Here is a 16,032-nt window from a genome sequence, read left to right as displayed (position 1 = left end):
AGTGGAAGAAATAGTACAGCATTTTCCTCTTAACCACAGTCAAGTAGTGTAGGTGGCCAAGTGTAAGGTGGAATAAAACTGAAACACTGCCATTCACTATTGATGCAGTTGTTCAAATGTATTATGCAAAACACACCACATCCATTTCCAAATGAATAGAATAGCCGTCTGTGTTTTTCATATTAAACAATATCAAGGGAAAATGCAAAGTAGCAGCTGGGATTTGAAGGAAATACCCTGAAATCAGAAGCTTCTCTTGGAGTTTTGCAGCTTGAAACAAATCTACCTTGAAATGAGAGCTTTTAAGTTCAATGATTTGCATAAACAGTGTGCAAAGAGAGATATTCCATCCTCTTTTATGTTACTAATAGACTCATAGTCCAACACTTGATGTGATTATCTAGTACCCTATTAATAACTGACAGAAAATGGACACAGTATTTCTACAAAAACTTGTCTTTATTAAAAACACTTCCAGACATTACAAGTGCACACTACAGTACTACAACTCATCTGTTTGATTTAGTGAAAAGAAAAATATTGCAGTCTTGATTTTTACCATAATGTGTACTTTTTTCTTTACATAGTATACCCAGGGAGTTTCCTGGCCACTAGCTTAGAGATATGCTGATACTCATTTCTGAAATCCAAAGATCCAAGCTCATCCTCCACTCCCTCTACCTCCTGGGGTTCAAAAGAGCATCTGGATTCTGCAGAAAGTCCTCGAACTGTGTCGTTGTTCTTGCCTGACTCACTCCTTTGATCTCTTGAGGACATGAAGCTCTCGCCACCAGAGCTCCATTCCACTCTGCTACTGGCTGCTGTCAGTTTTCTGGAACTTGTAGCTTGTAATGAAGCCGACCCATCTCTGGTACCATCGTCGGAGGAGAAGCTGAGGGCCGAGGTGTGTGTTCGAGGTCGGATGATGTGGGTACCCCTCAGAGCACGCTGTGGAGAGCTCGAGGCTTTGACAGGCACAGGGAGGACAGATACTCTCCTCTGGACACCTTCAGATCCTGAGTCTGAGTAGCACAAGACAGGAGACTTTGGAGTCTTGGCTCTGGAGGGTTCAGGGCTGCTCACAAGGTCAGGAGAGTAGGCATCACTGGGTTCAAAACTGTTAAAGTCATCAGCGTAGTCTGCCTCCTCATTTTCTTCCCTGCTCAGGTCTGAAAATGAAGAGTTTGGGCTGCTGTGTCTGCTGCTTCCTGCAGATTGAGTTTTCTCTTTGCCCCTGTCAGACTCAGACTGTGATTGATCTGATTCGCTGTGATGCTCCTTCTTGTCATTGCTTTGGGGAAAACTGTCGCTATCCACACTGGGGATGTGAATAAATTTCAAGTCTCTTTCAGAGAGGGAAGTTTTTTCTGACATTCTCTCAGTGTCTCTGTCTTGTTTAACATGAACTTTCCCATGCTGGTTTTTCTGCTTCAGTGTGATTGTTCCTTTCAGTGCAGAGTCCAATGTGACACTCTGTATCACTGTCTCAATGTGTTCATTGAGATTGGAGCTCTGATTTAACACTGATTTTCTTTTGCTGGACTTCAAGGTTTTACTACTTGGCTTTGATTGTCCTTTGGTCATAGTAAATTGTGTTTCATTCTGTATTAAGTCCATGCATTCTCGATGTTTTACTTTAAGAGGAGAAATCTGCTTCAGCCTTAGATTAAATGTTTTAGTTGTTCCATATACAAGCTTCTTCCTGGGAGATTTACTAGAACTTTTGCTGTCTACTAAAGCTTGTTCTTGTTTGTCTTTCACTTTTATGGGTGTAGAACAAGTTCTGGGGGGATGTAAATGTTTTAAATGGGGACTAGTCCCTTGTTTAGCTTTCTGCAATGACTTGGTTTGGGCATTTTGTGGTTTGTTTCCTTGCCCAGCTGAAGCCTCTGTGGAAGCAGGCCTGTAAATCCAAGCTAGACTGGGATGAACAGTCAAGGACTGCTGTGGGATCTGCCCATTCAGCTGTGACAGCTCAACAAGAAGAGCATTTAGCAGAGGCAACTGTTGTAAAGCTTCCCCAAGGACATTTGGGGTAACCCCACTTGCTTCTTGGCTGCTTGATACTTTTGCATTGTGGCTGCCTTTTTGATGCATCACCGAAACTCCAGCTTCCTTTTCATTCAATTCATCCTCAGAACATGAATCTTCAAATGTAAAAGCTTCTGAGTCTATGTTCAATAATTTGTAATCCCCTTCTTCCGTTCTGCTTTTTTCCTCTGCAGAATTACTGTAGTAAAGATGTGGGGGACAGAATACAGTTAAATCCTCTTCAAAACTGGCTTCAGTTTGGTTCGTTGGTCTGTGTTCAGCATCATCGTTCTGCTTATCCTCATTTAACAAGAGTTTTGCGTTTGCTAGTCTGTTGTTTTGGATGTCTCTGCTTAAGTCACACATGTCCGGTGTTAGTGATCCCATATTACCACAGTCAAGAGGCAATGATTCAGCAGATTTGTTTGTCTCCTTGACACATTCTTGTAGTCCTCCACTTGTGCTTTCCAGGCCCCTCCTTTCCGTGATATGTGGCAGTAAGCTTGCTCCCAGGCATAACAGTTTATAACTCAGAGATATCGATCCAATTTTCTCCCCCGTGAGGTTGCATATAGCAACAATCCCCCTTTCACTGTGAGAAGAGGGAGTAGAAACACCACACTCAGTCACATCCTGCCCGATCCTGTCCATCACTTTGGCCAGTGATATCAGAGAGGAGCCAACTAATCTGGGGATCTCCTCTTTCACATCCAACACCATCGCATACAGAGGGGTGTTAGATAGCTGGACGTGCAGTGAGTTCAGGTTCATTTTGAAGAAGCAAGACTTGCCTCTGTGAAAAGCGTATTCTCCCCGCTTGTCCCCTTCATTCTGCTCGGGCTGGTTAACACTACTGCTGCTCTGCTGAGGCTGATAAATTAGCAGCGTTGGGAAATCCAGTAATCTCACTCCAAGAGCCAGCTCGTCGGACACTTTGCAATGTTTCTCGATTCGTATATTCTCCACCATGAGCTCAAACGAAAACAGAGTCTCGGAATTATCGCTAATTTGTTGCCCTGACATCCTGAAAGCTGTTCGACCACAAAAGAAGCAACTAATAGGCTGTTAGTTAATCCGCAAACTCGACCTTTTAGCTTCTGTCGGCTCCATGGAAACATGAAATTGTCGCGAGCATTTTACGTCATAAAACGACGCGGGGTATCTGGGAAACGAAGTTTAAAGAGATTTTTTAATAAACACTCAACACTGATTTATACAAGAATTTGATAGTATTATGGTAGTTTTACTTATTTTCTAGTAATAAATAATTAGTGTGTTCATTGTATTTGTGAATTAAAGTAACGGTGGGAGTTAGTGAACAAGTTTACACGAAGGGAAAAAGAAAAACATCGGAAAAATTACATATTTAATAAATTAAAGGATTACTCAAGCTCAAAAAGAATAAATATAAGGATGATAATTTATTTAGGTAGTTTAAGAGAGCAACTTTTCTGCAGTTCACCAGATGGTGCCACTGTAGGGCTTACTGGGTTTATAGACTAAAATAGTCCAGTGGTGAAAGCCAGTAAAGGCTACCAGACTTAGTTAACAAGCTTATTATTCACCTCTAGTCTGTGGTGGACACTAGTCTCTTAGTTTCCCTTCAATATCAGCCGACAAAACCTGTGTATGTGTGAGTAATAATTAGTCAGAGCAGACCGGAGAAGGGTGAGAGTTTGTCCGGGGTGGGCGGAGTCTGTCCCCGCTGCGTGTTGTCATCACGGAGGTAGGTGCTGGATGGGTATCGCTATGGTCCGTACGACTTCAGTCTGGAGGCTGAGACTGAACGAGGGCGATGTGAGAGCGACTGCCGCCTACTTCAGCTGGTTTTTACCATTTAAAGGATAACTAACAGAAGCCGGACAGGACTCCGCTCACACTGGAAGGTAAAAGCCCGAGTGTCTTTTTTTCTGCCTCCGAACGGAGCAACAAAGTAAAAAGAAAAGTGCAGCTGTAGCTGAAAGTGGGGAGCGAAAGCTACACAGTGAGTGAAGCGAGGGGAACTCACTGGTTTATCGGTGGTTTACAGGGAACACAAAGGATAAAGTTGCTTCCAAGCTGCTGTAATTTGAGGGAGGAACGTAAAATGGCAGAATGATATGATGTTTCAGCTGTAGACTATCTATAGCCTGTATTTGTGTCTGTTGCTGGTCACTTCAACTTGATTCCTGTTTGTTTATGTACCACTATGTTAACCTCCCATATAAACCCTATTCAGTGCTAACTACATTCAGTTTCATCGCCACATTCCTGGCTGTGTTGTTTAATTTTTTAGCTAATATTACTCGTCTCATTCTTGGTGGTGGTCTGTGTGTATGTGTTGGAGGAGTGGTGCTAACTGGACTGGGTTTGCACAGAAATATTTTTGAATGAATTTGTTCAGTGGCGTGCTTCCATGAAAACAGTGGGGGGCGATAAAGGCATCATTGTCCAGCTGGTAATAAAGCCCTCACACTCTTACTGTAGGTGAAACCCACAGTTATACTCTCACAGGACATATTCCATTTTTCTGAGGCACAGAGTGGCTGTGTGTTTTTATTTATGTAGGCAATTTGCTGTTGTGTTATGTGTTTACTTGGGGTATTCTTGCTGTTTTGTTGCAGCAGGAGCTTGTTAGTATGTCCAGACAAAGAACAATTTCCCCCAACATCATAGTTGTTTGGATTCTCCATAAATAATACCAGGCAGTCCACTTGTACACAACATATGCAGTCTTGCTTTATTGCTGGCCTATTCAACATACACTGTACTGTATACTCCCCTGGGAGAGCGAGTCAAATGTTGTTTGTCTTCCAGCACCATATCCTTTGCTGTCTTCCTGCAGGAAGTTTAGCCTCCACTGTAACTAAATTCCCAATAAAGGGAAATAAATAGGCCCAGTCATTTGCTGGTGGCAAGCTGCAGACACAACTAGGCACTGTTGAGTTTAAATGCAAGTTTCCATTGGTTAATTTTTAGTTTTCTGGCCTTATGTCCCTTTGGCTGTGCAGATCCCATCTGAACAGATCAAGCATAAAGCGTTTTCTGCTCCTGGAGCGTTAAAATCAATAAGACACCATTATTTTTCACAGGGTTTTATGTCTGGGAAAGATTACTTTTCCATGGGGCTGTGCTGAACTAAGTAGGCACAGGAGTGTTTTTAAGATGGCTAAGATATGTTCATGGCCTGCAATATCATTTAACATTTTTTCCTTTAAATGCTTGGCTTAACTCCAGCTACCACAGGTCTGCACATTAGGGAGGCAATCTTTCAACTGACCACTAACCTGAATAAAGACATCCGTAGTGATGTGTGAAAATCTTGCTACTATTGTGTACAAAAGTGGAAAACAACCCCGTTAATGTAATCATTTTCCCTGTCATCGTGCACATATTTCTATTAGCCAACCCATTTTCCAGTGGATTACTGCCTTTCCTTATTATGTTTTTGCACCAAATACTTATATGATCTTTAAGTTAAAGTGCTTCACTCAATTCCTGGATTGTTTAATTTTCTGTTGGAAAGTCTGTGGTTTTGTTACACTGCAGAAGGGAATGTAGGCTTTAAAAATTTTTTTTTTACAAATAGATGAAAGATACATTGAAGGCAAGATTTTCCCGAATGTTGTTAAAAATGAAGCTGACTACATACCTCATCTAACCCTCTGCCAGCAGCACACTCCTAGAGGGAGGCCTACACAGGAGCCATGATAATCACACTGCCAGGATAAGCCTTTCAATTGTGAATAGAGATCTGTTGCATTCTGCCATTAACAGGCTGCAGAGAAGGCCCTGAAGAAGAAATATGTTCTCATCCATTTCAAACAGCACCTTCTGCATGACTAGCCAGACAATGGGTAATTGAGCTGGATAGATATGTCTTTCAAAATAAAGTTATGTGCACAATGCGTGCTCAGCTGAACAATAAGGCACCTGTCAGGTCTGGAGGAGAAACAGCTTCCTGTAACATGCCCACAGGCCATAACCAGTTGCTATCATTACAGAGCTGTTTAGGATGTCTTCTGGCCAAGTGGCCTCGGAGACGCCGAACTCGAGTTACAGCCGTTATCTTAGGTTTGTGACACCGAAACTGTAAAGATATTTCCATAACATACAAATGACTTAACAGTAGTGGCTGATTTCTCTTCCTCTTGCTGTAACACCCACAGCACTGCGCCTGGCCGGTCTCATGATCTATCCCCTTGTTTGTCTCTGTTCCCATGGTGCTTTGCTACCGGTGTGCTGACTAGTCATGATTTGGAGAACACTATAGGTTGGTTCAGACCACGATTTTTTTTTTTTAGGGGTGATGCATTTCTCCTTTTTGTACCATAGAAACAAACCGTGTAGCGCGCACATTTCCAACAGATCCCACATCCCATGCATGTGACGAGGATCAGGAAACCCGGTCTGGTGTGTGCCAGCTGACCGGCTGGCTGTCTGGCTAGCCAGGAGTCACAATAGGCCTCCCCAACCAAATCCTGTTGCTTCAAAACCAACCAACCAGCAGACAAGGGATCACATGCTACCTGCTCCTGTTGTGAGAGTCAGTCTTTCTCTCTGTCTTTTTTTGTCAGGCTTTGTTTTGATGGCAGTCTGGATTTATGGAAGGATTTAAGCTCACTACTCATTGTCACGGAAAGCATAGATGAAGTCATTAGGATGATGTTTTCTTATGAATTCATCCCTTGTTCCACTAGGGGTCTGTTTGTGATAGATGTGGGTGGTTTGTTGAGCGATGTTCATTATGTGCTCAGAGTAGGCACAGACTGGAAATAAGTCTCTCTTTTAATTTTGGATGTCAAACTTGTAACACCATATAAAAGCAACAAAACTGCCTCCTCCGTTGCTAATGATACCTCCAATTAGTTTTGAATAAAAAAGCAACAATACACCATGATTCTCTGTGAAATGAAATTGAAACGCCACTACTAAATGATCTTGATGCTCTCACTGCTTTGAGATTAGCATGTTGGATTCTCCTAGGGTCATCGATCATTTTTGCGTGTGCTGCACATTACGCGACTTCTCATGTAATCAGCGTAATGGTATTAAGACGCTGTGTTTAACAGCTGGATCAGATGCCGGCATATGTCATGTCAGGGAACCACAGTAGAGCACCAACAGCCCTTCTTAGTGCCATATTTCACTCTTATGTGATGCAGAAATGAGATGTTATGGCCTGTGGTGCGTTTCCTAGGGACATATTCGATGTGGATTGATGCCCTTATGTGCCACTTTGCTTGTTTGTTTGTTTGTTTGTGTCTAGCAGATGCATGGTTGGTTAATCTAACCTCACTGATGTGTTTAAGCCTTACAGTAGATATAGTAGATTAGATACAGATGGCAATGTCAGATATAATACCAGGAATCACTTAATTGAACTGGTTTCTATGGATGAATGGGAGAATTTTGCGCATCTCCATGGTTATCTTGTTTAAGATTAGATGATAATGATGTTAATTATTACCATCTCAGAAAAAAGCTGCTAAAATAGCAGCTACATCAATCCATCCCTTTTGTCTTTTACTTCTTGCATCTGTTCTGCCCTTCAATTAGCCACCCTTTTGCTGCTCACCCAGTGGCTTGCTGTCGTGCCAGGCACATTTGAGTAAAAACACAGCACCATGGCTTCGGGGGGAATCTGCTGGATGGAGCAGATGGTATAATGACTGAAGTCAAATGCTGATCGTGTCAGTGCTGGTGAGGACCCTGTCAACCTCTGGCGACACACAGCCAAGGACTGGGATGTGGGGGTTGAAGGTTTGAGCCCTCTGATGACCGACTTTGCCATCCCTGTCTGCTCATGCATAGTCCGGCCATTAATAGAACAGATTAGTCTTCTGATAACTTCAGCTGGAGCAATGGATGCTATATTATTCCGTGTGTCCTTTTTACAGCTGTTTTAAAGCCTTTTTGTTGGAGTACAGACAGTGAATAACCTGTGACATATTGCATTATCCCATGCATTAGATATTTCTGCGTGTCATAGTCATGAAAACATTTCCATGTTGTCAGCTTTGATCAGCTTTGATCTTATTGTAATTCATGACCTTTTGAAATCTGACATGGTTTTCTGGACTAAGCTTCATCCTACATACATGACAGAAATATGGAGCTACATATGATCTGTACTGTAGTGCAGTGGTTTACGAATGTAGCCCTGACAGTAAATACAGATGTACATATTCCTCCAGATCCCAGAATCAGTAGTGAAATCTTGGTTTTCTCAGTTAGTAAAGGCGGAGTATCGGTGTAAAGGAGTCACAACATCATATTCACTGAAGATTTTGAAAATCAAGATCTTTTGCCATTTATGCACCTCAATCCGCTGGTTATCCATACAACTGTTAAATTTCTTATCCTTTCCTGACAAATTCTTCCCAGTGGACAGCAGTGCAAACACCACTTGTCAGAGCTGTAAGGAGAGAAGAATCATTCTTTGTTTTACCAGGCCCATAATTTAACAATATGGCTCCAAAAAACATCATGTTCATACATTATGGATCTGCACTAGTCAAGCATATAGGAAAATGCGTCTTACCAAGATAAATTATGTCTGCACTCCATGTTCCCTCAGGGACTCATTAGTGTCCATATCAGGAATGTTGGAGAAAAGGCCACCAAAAGTTGCTGACCCTCCCTACATGTTTTGTCTACTTGTCTGTCACTGGGCCACAATGGAGAGAATGAGCGCTGGCCAATCATTAACCCGATGGCCACTGAGTCCAAGGACCAGCAGTGACCCAAGGGGTTAACTCAGTCTGTGTTCCCCTCAGCAGGCCCAGACAATTGGGACAACTGACCTCTGCAGTCGTGGCCAGCCTCCAATGGGAGATAAGAAGGGATTTGGTTTAGTGCCGCTGTGCATACCTCTTTCTTACTGTAGCGAAAAAGAAAGGGTCTGTCTGAATAGATGGACAGGATTTTGTGTGGACAATACAGCCAGAGTCTAGACTGAATGCCATCATGGCCTCTGTGGACTTTCTCTCTTTATCTTTGTCTAATTATTGAAACCTCAGTATGTATGCCTCATTTGTAAAACTATGAGATACAAACTAAATTGTAAAATGAAATACACATGGAGAAATACAATTCATAGTAATGATAAAATAATGAATACATTATATTCTTGCACAGTGGACAGAATCCTTCCTCACTTTATTGGATTATCGATGTTTTTCCCCATTTTATTCATAACATTATGTATTTAATAACATCTATTTATGTAATATTAGTCATGCTGTGCCTTGAGGACATAATAAGCTGGTCCTGTAACCTTAAAATGTAGGCCAATATGGCACGAAACCCTCCATGCAAACATCTGTGCCCTTGACTGTCAAATCAACCCAGAGTAAGCCAAGGAGCAAATAGCCGTCGGACGAGTTGCTTTAAAGCGTAGAAGTACACTGACTTGTTTCTGATAGAGGGTGATTGTAATTAACAACTCAAATGGAGCAGAGCCGTGACAGATGTGCCATAAAGTGCTCGGCTTTAGTGTGTTTGCGTGCGTGTGTGTGCAAACTGCTGAGGCATTGCTGCCGGGGCCAGTATCCTTCACTTAACCTCACCGGCGCACTGCAGTGCTTTTACACCGTTGTTGAGCAGTAGCTTCGGTTAAAATTCAGTATAATCTGCATCAGTAGCAGCATTGCCTCATTAGATATCACACTGTCGGGTATAAGAAGTGCCTAATAGCTGAGGGCTTAAGAATATAAGAAACATGCAATGTATTTTCACGCTATGAAGTCGAATATTACTCCTTTGTGCTTTTTTTCTGTATTGTTTAGCACCACTGAGTTGTCCTGTTAGACTTTGTTCACAGAGTGGAATGTACAGGATTTCTATTTTACAGGAAGGAACTTTCTCCTAAACAGTCCTTTATCAATTGTGAGAAAGTGTCTGTTTTGTTGTTGGTTCCTTTCATGTTGCCAGCTCACTGACATGAGACAAATTAGAAAGTCTAGTCATGGTCTGTAGTCTGTCATTGTGTTTTTTGAAAGTGCTGATGAAACACATTGGGAGGAGGATGTTGTTCGTATTTGTATTTCCTCTGCTCCCATAAATCATGATAATGAGTTTAGTTATCCTGGGATTTCCCAAACTATATAACAAATTTGGCTATTTGTACTTTTCTTTTCACTGTGAGTTTCAAAGCGGTGTGATGCAATGTATAATTTTGATGGTGTAATTTCATTTGACAGCAGCGGACAGCTACCGCAACCTTTTTAAGTGTTGGCAAGAAGAAGTTAGAAGCATTATAGCATTCTTCCAAGAATCTTTTTTCATTTTCTAGAACTTCATTTGGTTTAAATAAACATTGTACTGCCCTCAATATCCTTCGAAATATTTATATTTTGTCCCTGTATCTAGTTCATTCAGTTCAGATTGTTCTTTTGAATTATGCACACGATTTAACCAGGACATTATAATGTAGCTTTTTTACTGGAGCACAAAAATGCCCTACGCATGACGTTGCCTCTGGCCTATTCTTGTAAGTTGCTATTAGCAAAGACATAGTAGCCTCTGACTATTTTAGACAAGCCTGAGATACTGGAGTTACTGGTGTGTATGGGAAACCCTTTTACACAAAGTAGAAGGGAAGGCTAAAGCAGAAAGGAGCTGAACTGTGCATGGCTGGCAGTCAGCCTGGCCTTTCCTTGTACTTGGGGCTGCAGCGATGGTATGATGTGTTTAAGGAGCATTGGCTCAGCCAAGCAGAGCTAATTCAAAGCTAGAGTAGTATATTCCATCTCACTTGTTTTTTTCCTCCTTTACTTTGCAACATCAGTTCAACTGGCCTTCCTTTGATACAATTTGTAAAGGCTGTTGAAGGAGGATAATGATCTGGAGTGACAGTGGCCTGATTTTTTTCTATTCTCTTGCTTCTGTAATCGCACTGTCTGAGATCAACTGCTCCCCCTCCGGTGAAGTGTATTGAAAGCTGCTATGGACGTTTGGAGGTTAGCTACGGGGGGTGGGATGCTGTGGTATCCAGAGCTAGAGGGGCAGTGCTGAGTGATAGCCTTTATGTGGGTTTACGGCCTTAAAAGAAGAGGCAGCAGAAGAATAAGAGATTACGTAACACAATGAGGCAAGAAGTGTCCCAGACACTATGTTCAGATCCCAGCTAGAGATCTGTATGGAATTCTTACAATGCTCAGCAGCTACACTGTGTGCTCAGTCAGTGCTTACCTTCCCCAGGCCATGTTTACTGGAAGCCTTTGGAACCACTCTGAAATGTAAACAGCACTGTAGGGCCACATACAGTTCAGCGCTGAGCTCGCCAAAACACAATGAACACACAACTGCTGGATACACAGCCAGGTGCTGTATATCTGACCACAGGAGCAGCTGTGTAATTACACTGTTCTGATCTGTCTCAAGTTAATCTGTGTTTGGGAGGAACACACAAACATCATCGGTCAGAGGTCAAAGTAAATTCCCAACATGTTTATAGATATTTTACACTGAAGAATATTTAATATACTTACATGAAGCTAAAAGTTAGTGTGTTTTCTTTCCTCCACACTAGAGCCCCACTGACATTAGATTTTTGGGGGAGATGCTGATTTTTAATCGTTAAAAACTGCTGATATTGATGTATTTTCCAATATTCCTCATATATCCGAATATATTAGATTTACATCTAGGAGGGAAAATGATGATTTCATTGTTTATTAACTTTCCAGCAATGTGTTTGTAGTTAGCAGCATACCATGAAGAAACTTGCCTCTGCACCACCATCTGCTCAGCTGTGAAGCATACTCTGCTACATGTGCTGCACACAGTGCTGAGTCAAAGTTGCTCCACTCAACAAGCTGTGATGACACCATTTCTAAATCAACCCAAGCATCTTTTTCTCCATTATGTTCTGTAAAAAAGATTTCTTACAGGATATCATATGTACTGATAATATCAACCTGCTCATGTGTAGGCTTCTTTCGGATTCTTACAGCATAGTGCTCTCAGTGTTTTACTATACACAGAAAAGAGTCAAAAGAGTGCAGTCTGCTGACTGAATTGTTGGGGTGGGGTGGGGGGGGGTATTCACAGAAATATTCAAATGTTACTGAATATTTCATAAGAATACATCATGGGCTCTACTCCACTCTGCTGCTCATTAGGTCACACACATAGATCCGTTCTCTCAGGTGGTGACATTTGACATTTTCAAGGGGAGTGCAAAGAGAAAAATGAGTGTTGGTTAATTGTTTCCTTTCATTTTGTTTAATTTTCACTGAAAGGCTGTGAGTCTGGGGTCCCTGAGGAGGCATCTTGCATTTACCTCTGCTCAAACAGAGCTGATTCCCTGGTTAGCCTGCACTGCTTTGTTTGTTGATTTCAGGAACTACTGCTACCCTATCGATTGGTCAAAACAGTATTTTTGTTGTCAACAGCGTGCCCATGGCTACATAGTATTCGGTATGATGGCTTTACAATCATTTTTCCAGTCTCAGATGCTGAAAAAGAAGAATGTTTTGCCGTATGCCTCTGCTTGATGGGATTTTGCCCCAGGAGTCTCATACTGGGCCGTGCTTCTTATTGATTTAATATTGAACAGTATTACTCTCTGTGGTTTCTCAGGGATGATAGTAATGCTGAGAATTCAAATATTTCAAGGTCAGACATAAACATTACCCAACAAAGTGCTAAAGGACTATTTGTATATCTTATTAACCAGACAGGTTGACTAAGATTTTGTTTATACCAGCAGCCTGTGGGGGTCATTCGTCTTATCAGACCCTGCTGGAAATGTTAGCAATCTAGCAATGTGAAAGCAAGACTTTCCTATTTTCCACTGTGTTGGTGCAAGTTATCGCGCTGCCAGCGCTTGGTGCTTACTCCAGAGGCTGCAGTCTTGGTGACATTCTTCAGAGCCTGCTGCAGTTTAGAGATAAGGAAGTGAGGAATAAGGAAATCTGTGCTTATTTGGGATGCAGTTGTAAAATCTGGCCAGTTCTGTGATTAAGGACAGACACCTTCCTGTGCCCTTTTTTCATCTTGTGCCCGATCTCTGCTTGAGTGAGGTCGAAGTACATTAAAGAGTCTCACTCCAGCTCTTTTTCTGTCATTGTGAATTGCATAAATATTAATGTCAAAAGACTTCCAAGTGCATTCACCAGCGGAGCAAAAGCTGCTGTGTGCAGCAGAGACTCATGGCTGTTGGGATGTTTGCTTTTCACCCAGCCCCACCATTCTTCATCTCTCCCCGCCCCCGTTTTATAAGAGCACCTCATCAGATCGTTGGTCTTGATCAGTTCTGAATGTCAAAGGTCACCCGTTGGCTGGGGGCCTCCTGTCAGGTCGGATCAGTGCACTTGGATCCTGGTGGAAGGAATGAATTCATCCACGCTCATCTCCCTGGACATTTGTCTTCATTTAGGATTCAGGAAGGGGGATGGGAAGATGGTGGTGTAACGAGGTGGGGAATAGAATAAGGACAAGATATGAAAGCAAAAAAGAAAGCATTCATAATGATTCTTTCTATCAACACTTTTTTATAGGTCATGTACAGCATGTGTGCATATAAATGCAGATAAATATCAGGGGCTGATGACCTGTTGACTGGAGGAATGGGATGTGTGTGCGAATGTGTGGGAGTGTGTTTTTTTTAGTTTATGGCAGCTGACTCCTCTCTAAATCAGTGAGATCAAGGATGTGCTGATGAGAGGCAGTAGAGAGGGCGGCGAATTTTAGAGCACAGTATTTCCCCTGATGCTTTGGTATGTCATTAAGCTGTGCATAGAGACAAAAGCACAACAGCTTGATTGTAACACGTTACACTGTGTGCATTTGTGTGTGTTTATGCAAAGGTGTGCGTGTGTGGGTGGCTCTCAATGGGAGGTTAGTGTTTGACACCCATTTAACTGCCACACCTCCCTAAAACACACCCACCGAATGCCATGCCAGCTGCAGCTGTTGTGCCTCAATGCTAGAGACGTAGAAAATTCCTCTTGCTCTGCAATTAGAGCTGCAGATTGCTGAATAGCACACATTGCGATGTCCTAAAATTGCACTTGGTCCCCTTTCTACTCCCGAGAACACTGAGTAAATAGAAACTGATGAGAGCGAATCGTGAATAAACGGGCCCCGTCTGCCTCTGAGTTGACAGATTGTGTTTAGTGCAAGCTGCTCCTTGTGATGTGCTGTTACCCTGGTTAAAGAAACTAAAGGGTGGAAAAAGGCCTCATTGATGGGGTGGGTTTCTCATGCCTGACTGAGAATGTTCGCTTTCCATCGAGTCAAGTGGTGCATTGTGATCTCAACCAAAGAAATGCAAATATATAGAACAGATGTACTGCTTCTCTTTTGCCCGTTTGTCGGCAGGAGTAATCCCTCACTCCCATGTAGATTGTGTTGGGTGCACTCTGAGTGCAAGACTAAAGTGTTAACAAGGGAAAAGCCATGTCACCCTGGCACATGTGATGGCTACCCGCTTTTCAGGGTCTTTTCTCAATAAGGCTAGATGCTCAGGATAGATAAATGGAGGCTTTTGTGGCCTTTGCCAGAGGGAGAACCACACAATGAAGGACACACACAGAGCAAGGTCTTTTCCAGAGAAAACAGCTAAAAGCAGCATTTCTACAGTCCCTCCTCCTTTCTCTCTTTCACTCACTCCTTCACTTTCACATGTCTCTCACTCTTACTCACTCACTCTCCAAATCTTTTCCTCCTCCGTGAGAACTGAACCTTGCTCCCATAATGTTTCCATAAACGGGCTGAGGGAATGGAAATAACTCGGGCCATTTCCCATTGCCTCCCTCTATCCACTCTCCCCCTGCTAGTAGTCTCTTTACAGGGCTGTGGACAGTAATTAAACACACTTCCCTTAATGATGCACAGTGTGTTACACTGCTGTGAGCTTGAGCAGAGTGCATCACGTACGCTGTGGACACAGCGGCCTTAATATAGCTGTGCTACTGCTACTTCGTCAGACATTACCAGGCCCCTCCACTAACAGGACTGCTTTGAACAGGATGGAGGTCAAATTGGTCTGCTGCCTGAAATTTAAAGTACCACTACACATCCTTCAATATAGCCAAGAGACACTGCCTCAGAATTATTGTCCTGTTCCACTATAACCAATCATCTCTTGTTATTCAGGTTCTCTTTCTTCTTTCATTCTTCTTTAGAGTTATTTTTACCTTTCACTATAGTCATTATTTCTCAGTCCCTCTCTTTCTCTTTCTATTTGTCTTTTCTCTTTTCCTCCCTTTTGCCCTCAGTGACTCTTGGCGTATTGTTGTCTTAACTGTCACAATGCGGCTGTCTGAGGCTTTACATGTACATTTGCATGTCGGTTGCTGTCTACATCTGCAGGCCATCGTGCCAGCGCTGGGCAATCTCTCATGTGGGTTGCTGTGCTGGGAACAGATGTTTTTGATGCCACTTGTAGGGAGAAAGCTTTGAAAGTGACTCCATAAAAGAGATGCCAGCTGCATGACAAACCAAGGCCGCCTAGTTCTCAGGAATTCTATCAGAGCCATTTCTCTCTGAGCTCTGGAAACATTGCCTGTAGAGAATAAGAAGAGTTTTCACTTAATCAGACTGTTCCCTTTGGAGAACTTCATTAATTACAGGAGGAAGTTGCTCTGCTGGAACATATGCTCCAGATGGCCACTGACTTCACTGTGAAAAAAATCATCTTTCTTGCTGTTATTGTTATTTTTATATATTTAGCGTATCTTACAAGTTTCTTTTGTCCAATCTTCAAGGTGTAGGAGGCTTTCATTGTGAACAGCTACCGCATGTCAACAACTTGATACGTAGATGAACTTAACTGTTGTTAAATTGCTTGTTTGTTTGTATTACTTCTCTCCACTTCTCTGGCCAGCTGTGGTGCAGACATCTGGCATCTTCTATGGTCATCTAAAAACACTGGCAACTTTGCCCGTACTGCTGTTAACGATATGGTTTCCAGTGTCAACTTTCATTTGCTTCATGAACGCCTGCTCCCTCTCCCCACATCCGTAGCACAGCACCCCTGATCTGGCATCCAGCACCCTCTCCCCCTGCCAA

The 16,032-nt window shown here is 42.5% G+C and overlaps 2 protein-coding genes across 5 annotated transcripts in view; one reads left to right on the top strand and one right to left on the bottom strand.

Moving 5' to 3' along the window:
• Positions 1-446: 446 nt before the first annotated feature.
• Positions 447-3,147, bottom strand: map10 (microtubule associated protein 10). Its single transcript, XM_023279461.3, has one exon. It carries the CDS (start codon positions 3,052-3,054, stop codon positions 580-582), a length of 2,475 nt encoding a protein of 824 aa, XP_023135229.2. The 5' UTR covers positions 3,055-3,147; the 3' UTR covers positions 447-579.
• Positions 3,148-3,716: 569 nt separating this feature from the next.
• LOC111574718 (signal-induced proliferation-associated 1-like protein 2) overlaps positions 3,717-16,032 on the top strand; it is an 88,167-nt gene continuing 75,851 nt past the window's right edge. For 2 of the 4 annotated variants that reach the window (XM_023279455.3, XM_023279453.3), the window contains exon 1: positions 3,720-3,917. The gene's annotated coding sequence lies outside the window, so the exon portion shown is untranslated. Of the gene's footprint in view, positions 3,918-16,032 lie in introns of all 4 variants that reach the window. The other 2 variants (XM_023279454.3, XM_023279450.3) reach the window with 2 other exon arrangements.

Source organism: Amphiprion ocellaris, chromosome 16, assembly GCF_022539595.1.
Source record: "Amphiprion ocellaris isolate individual 3 ecotype Okinawa chromosome 16, ASM2253959v1, whole genome shotgun sequence".
Taxonomy (NCBI): domain Eukaryota; kingdom Metazoa; phylum Chordata; class Actinopteri; family Pomacentridae; genus Amphiprion; species Amphiprion ocellaris.
The sequence above is the reverse complement of the archived record's forward strand: the minus strand, read 5'-3'. Positions and strand labels throughout refer to the sequence as shown.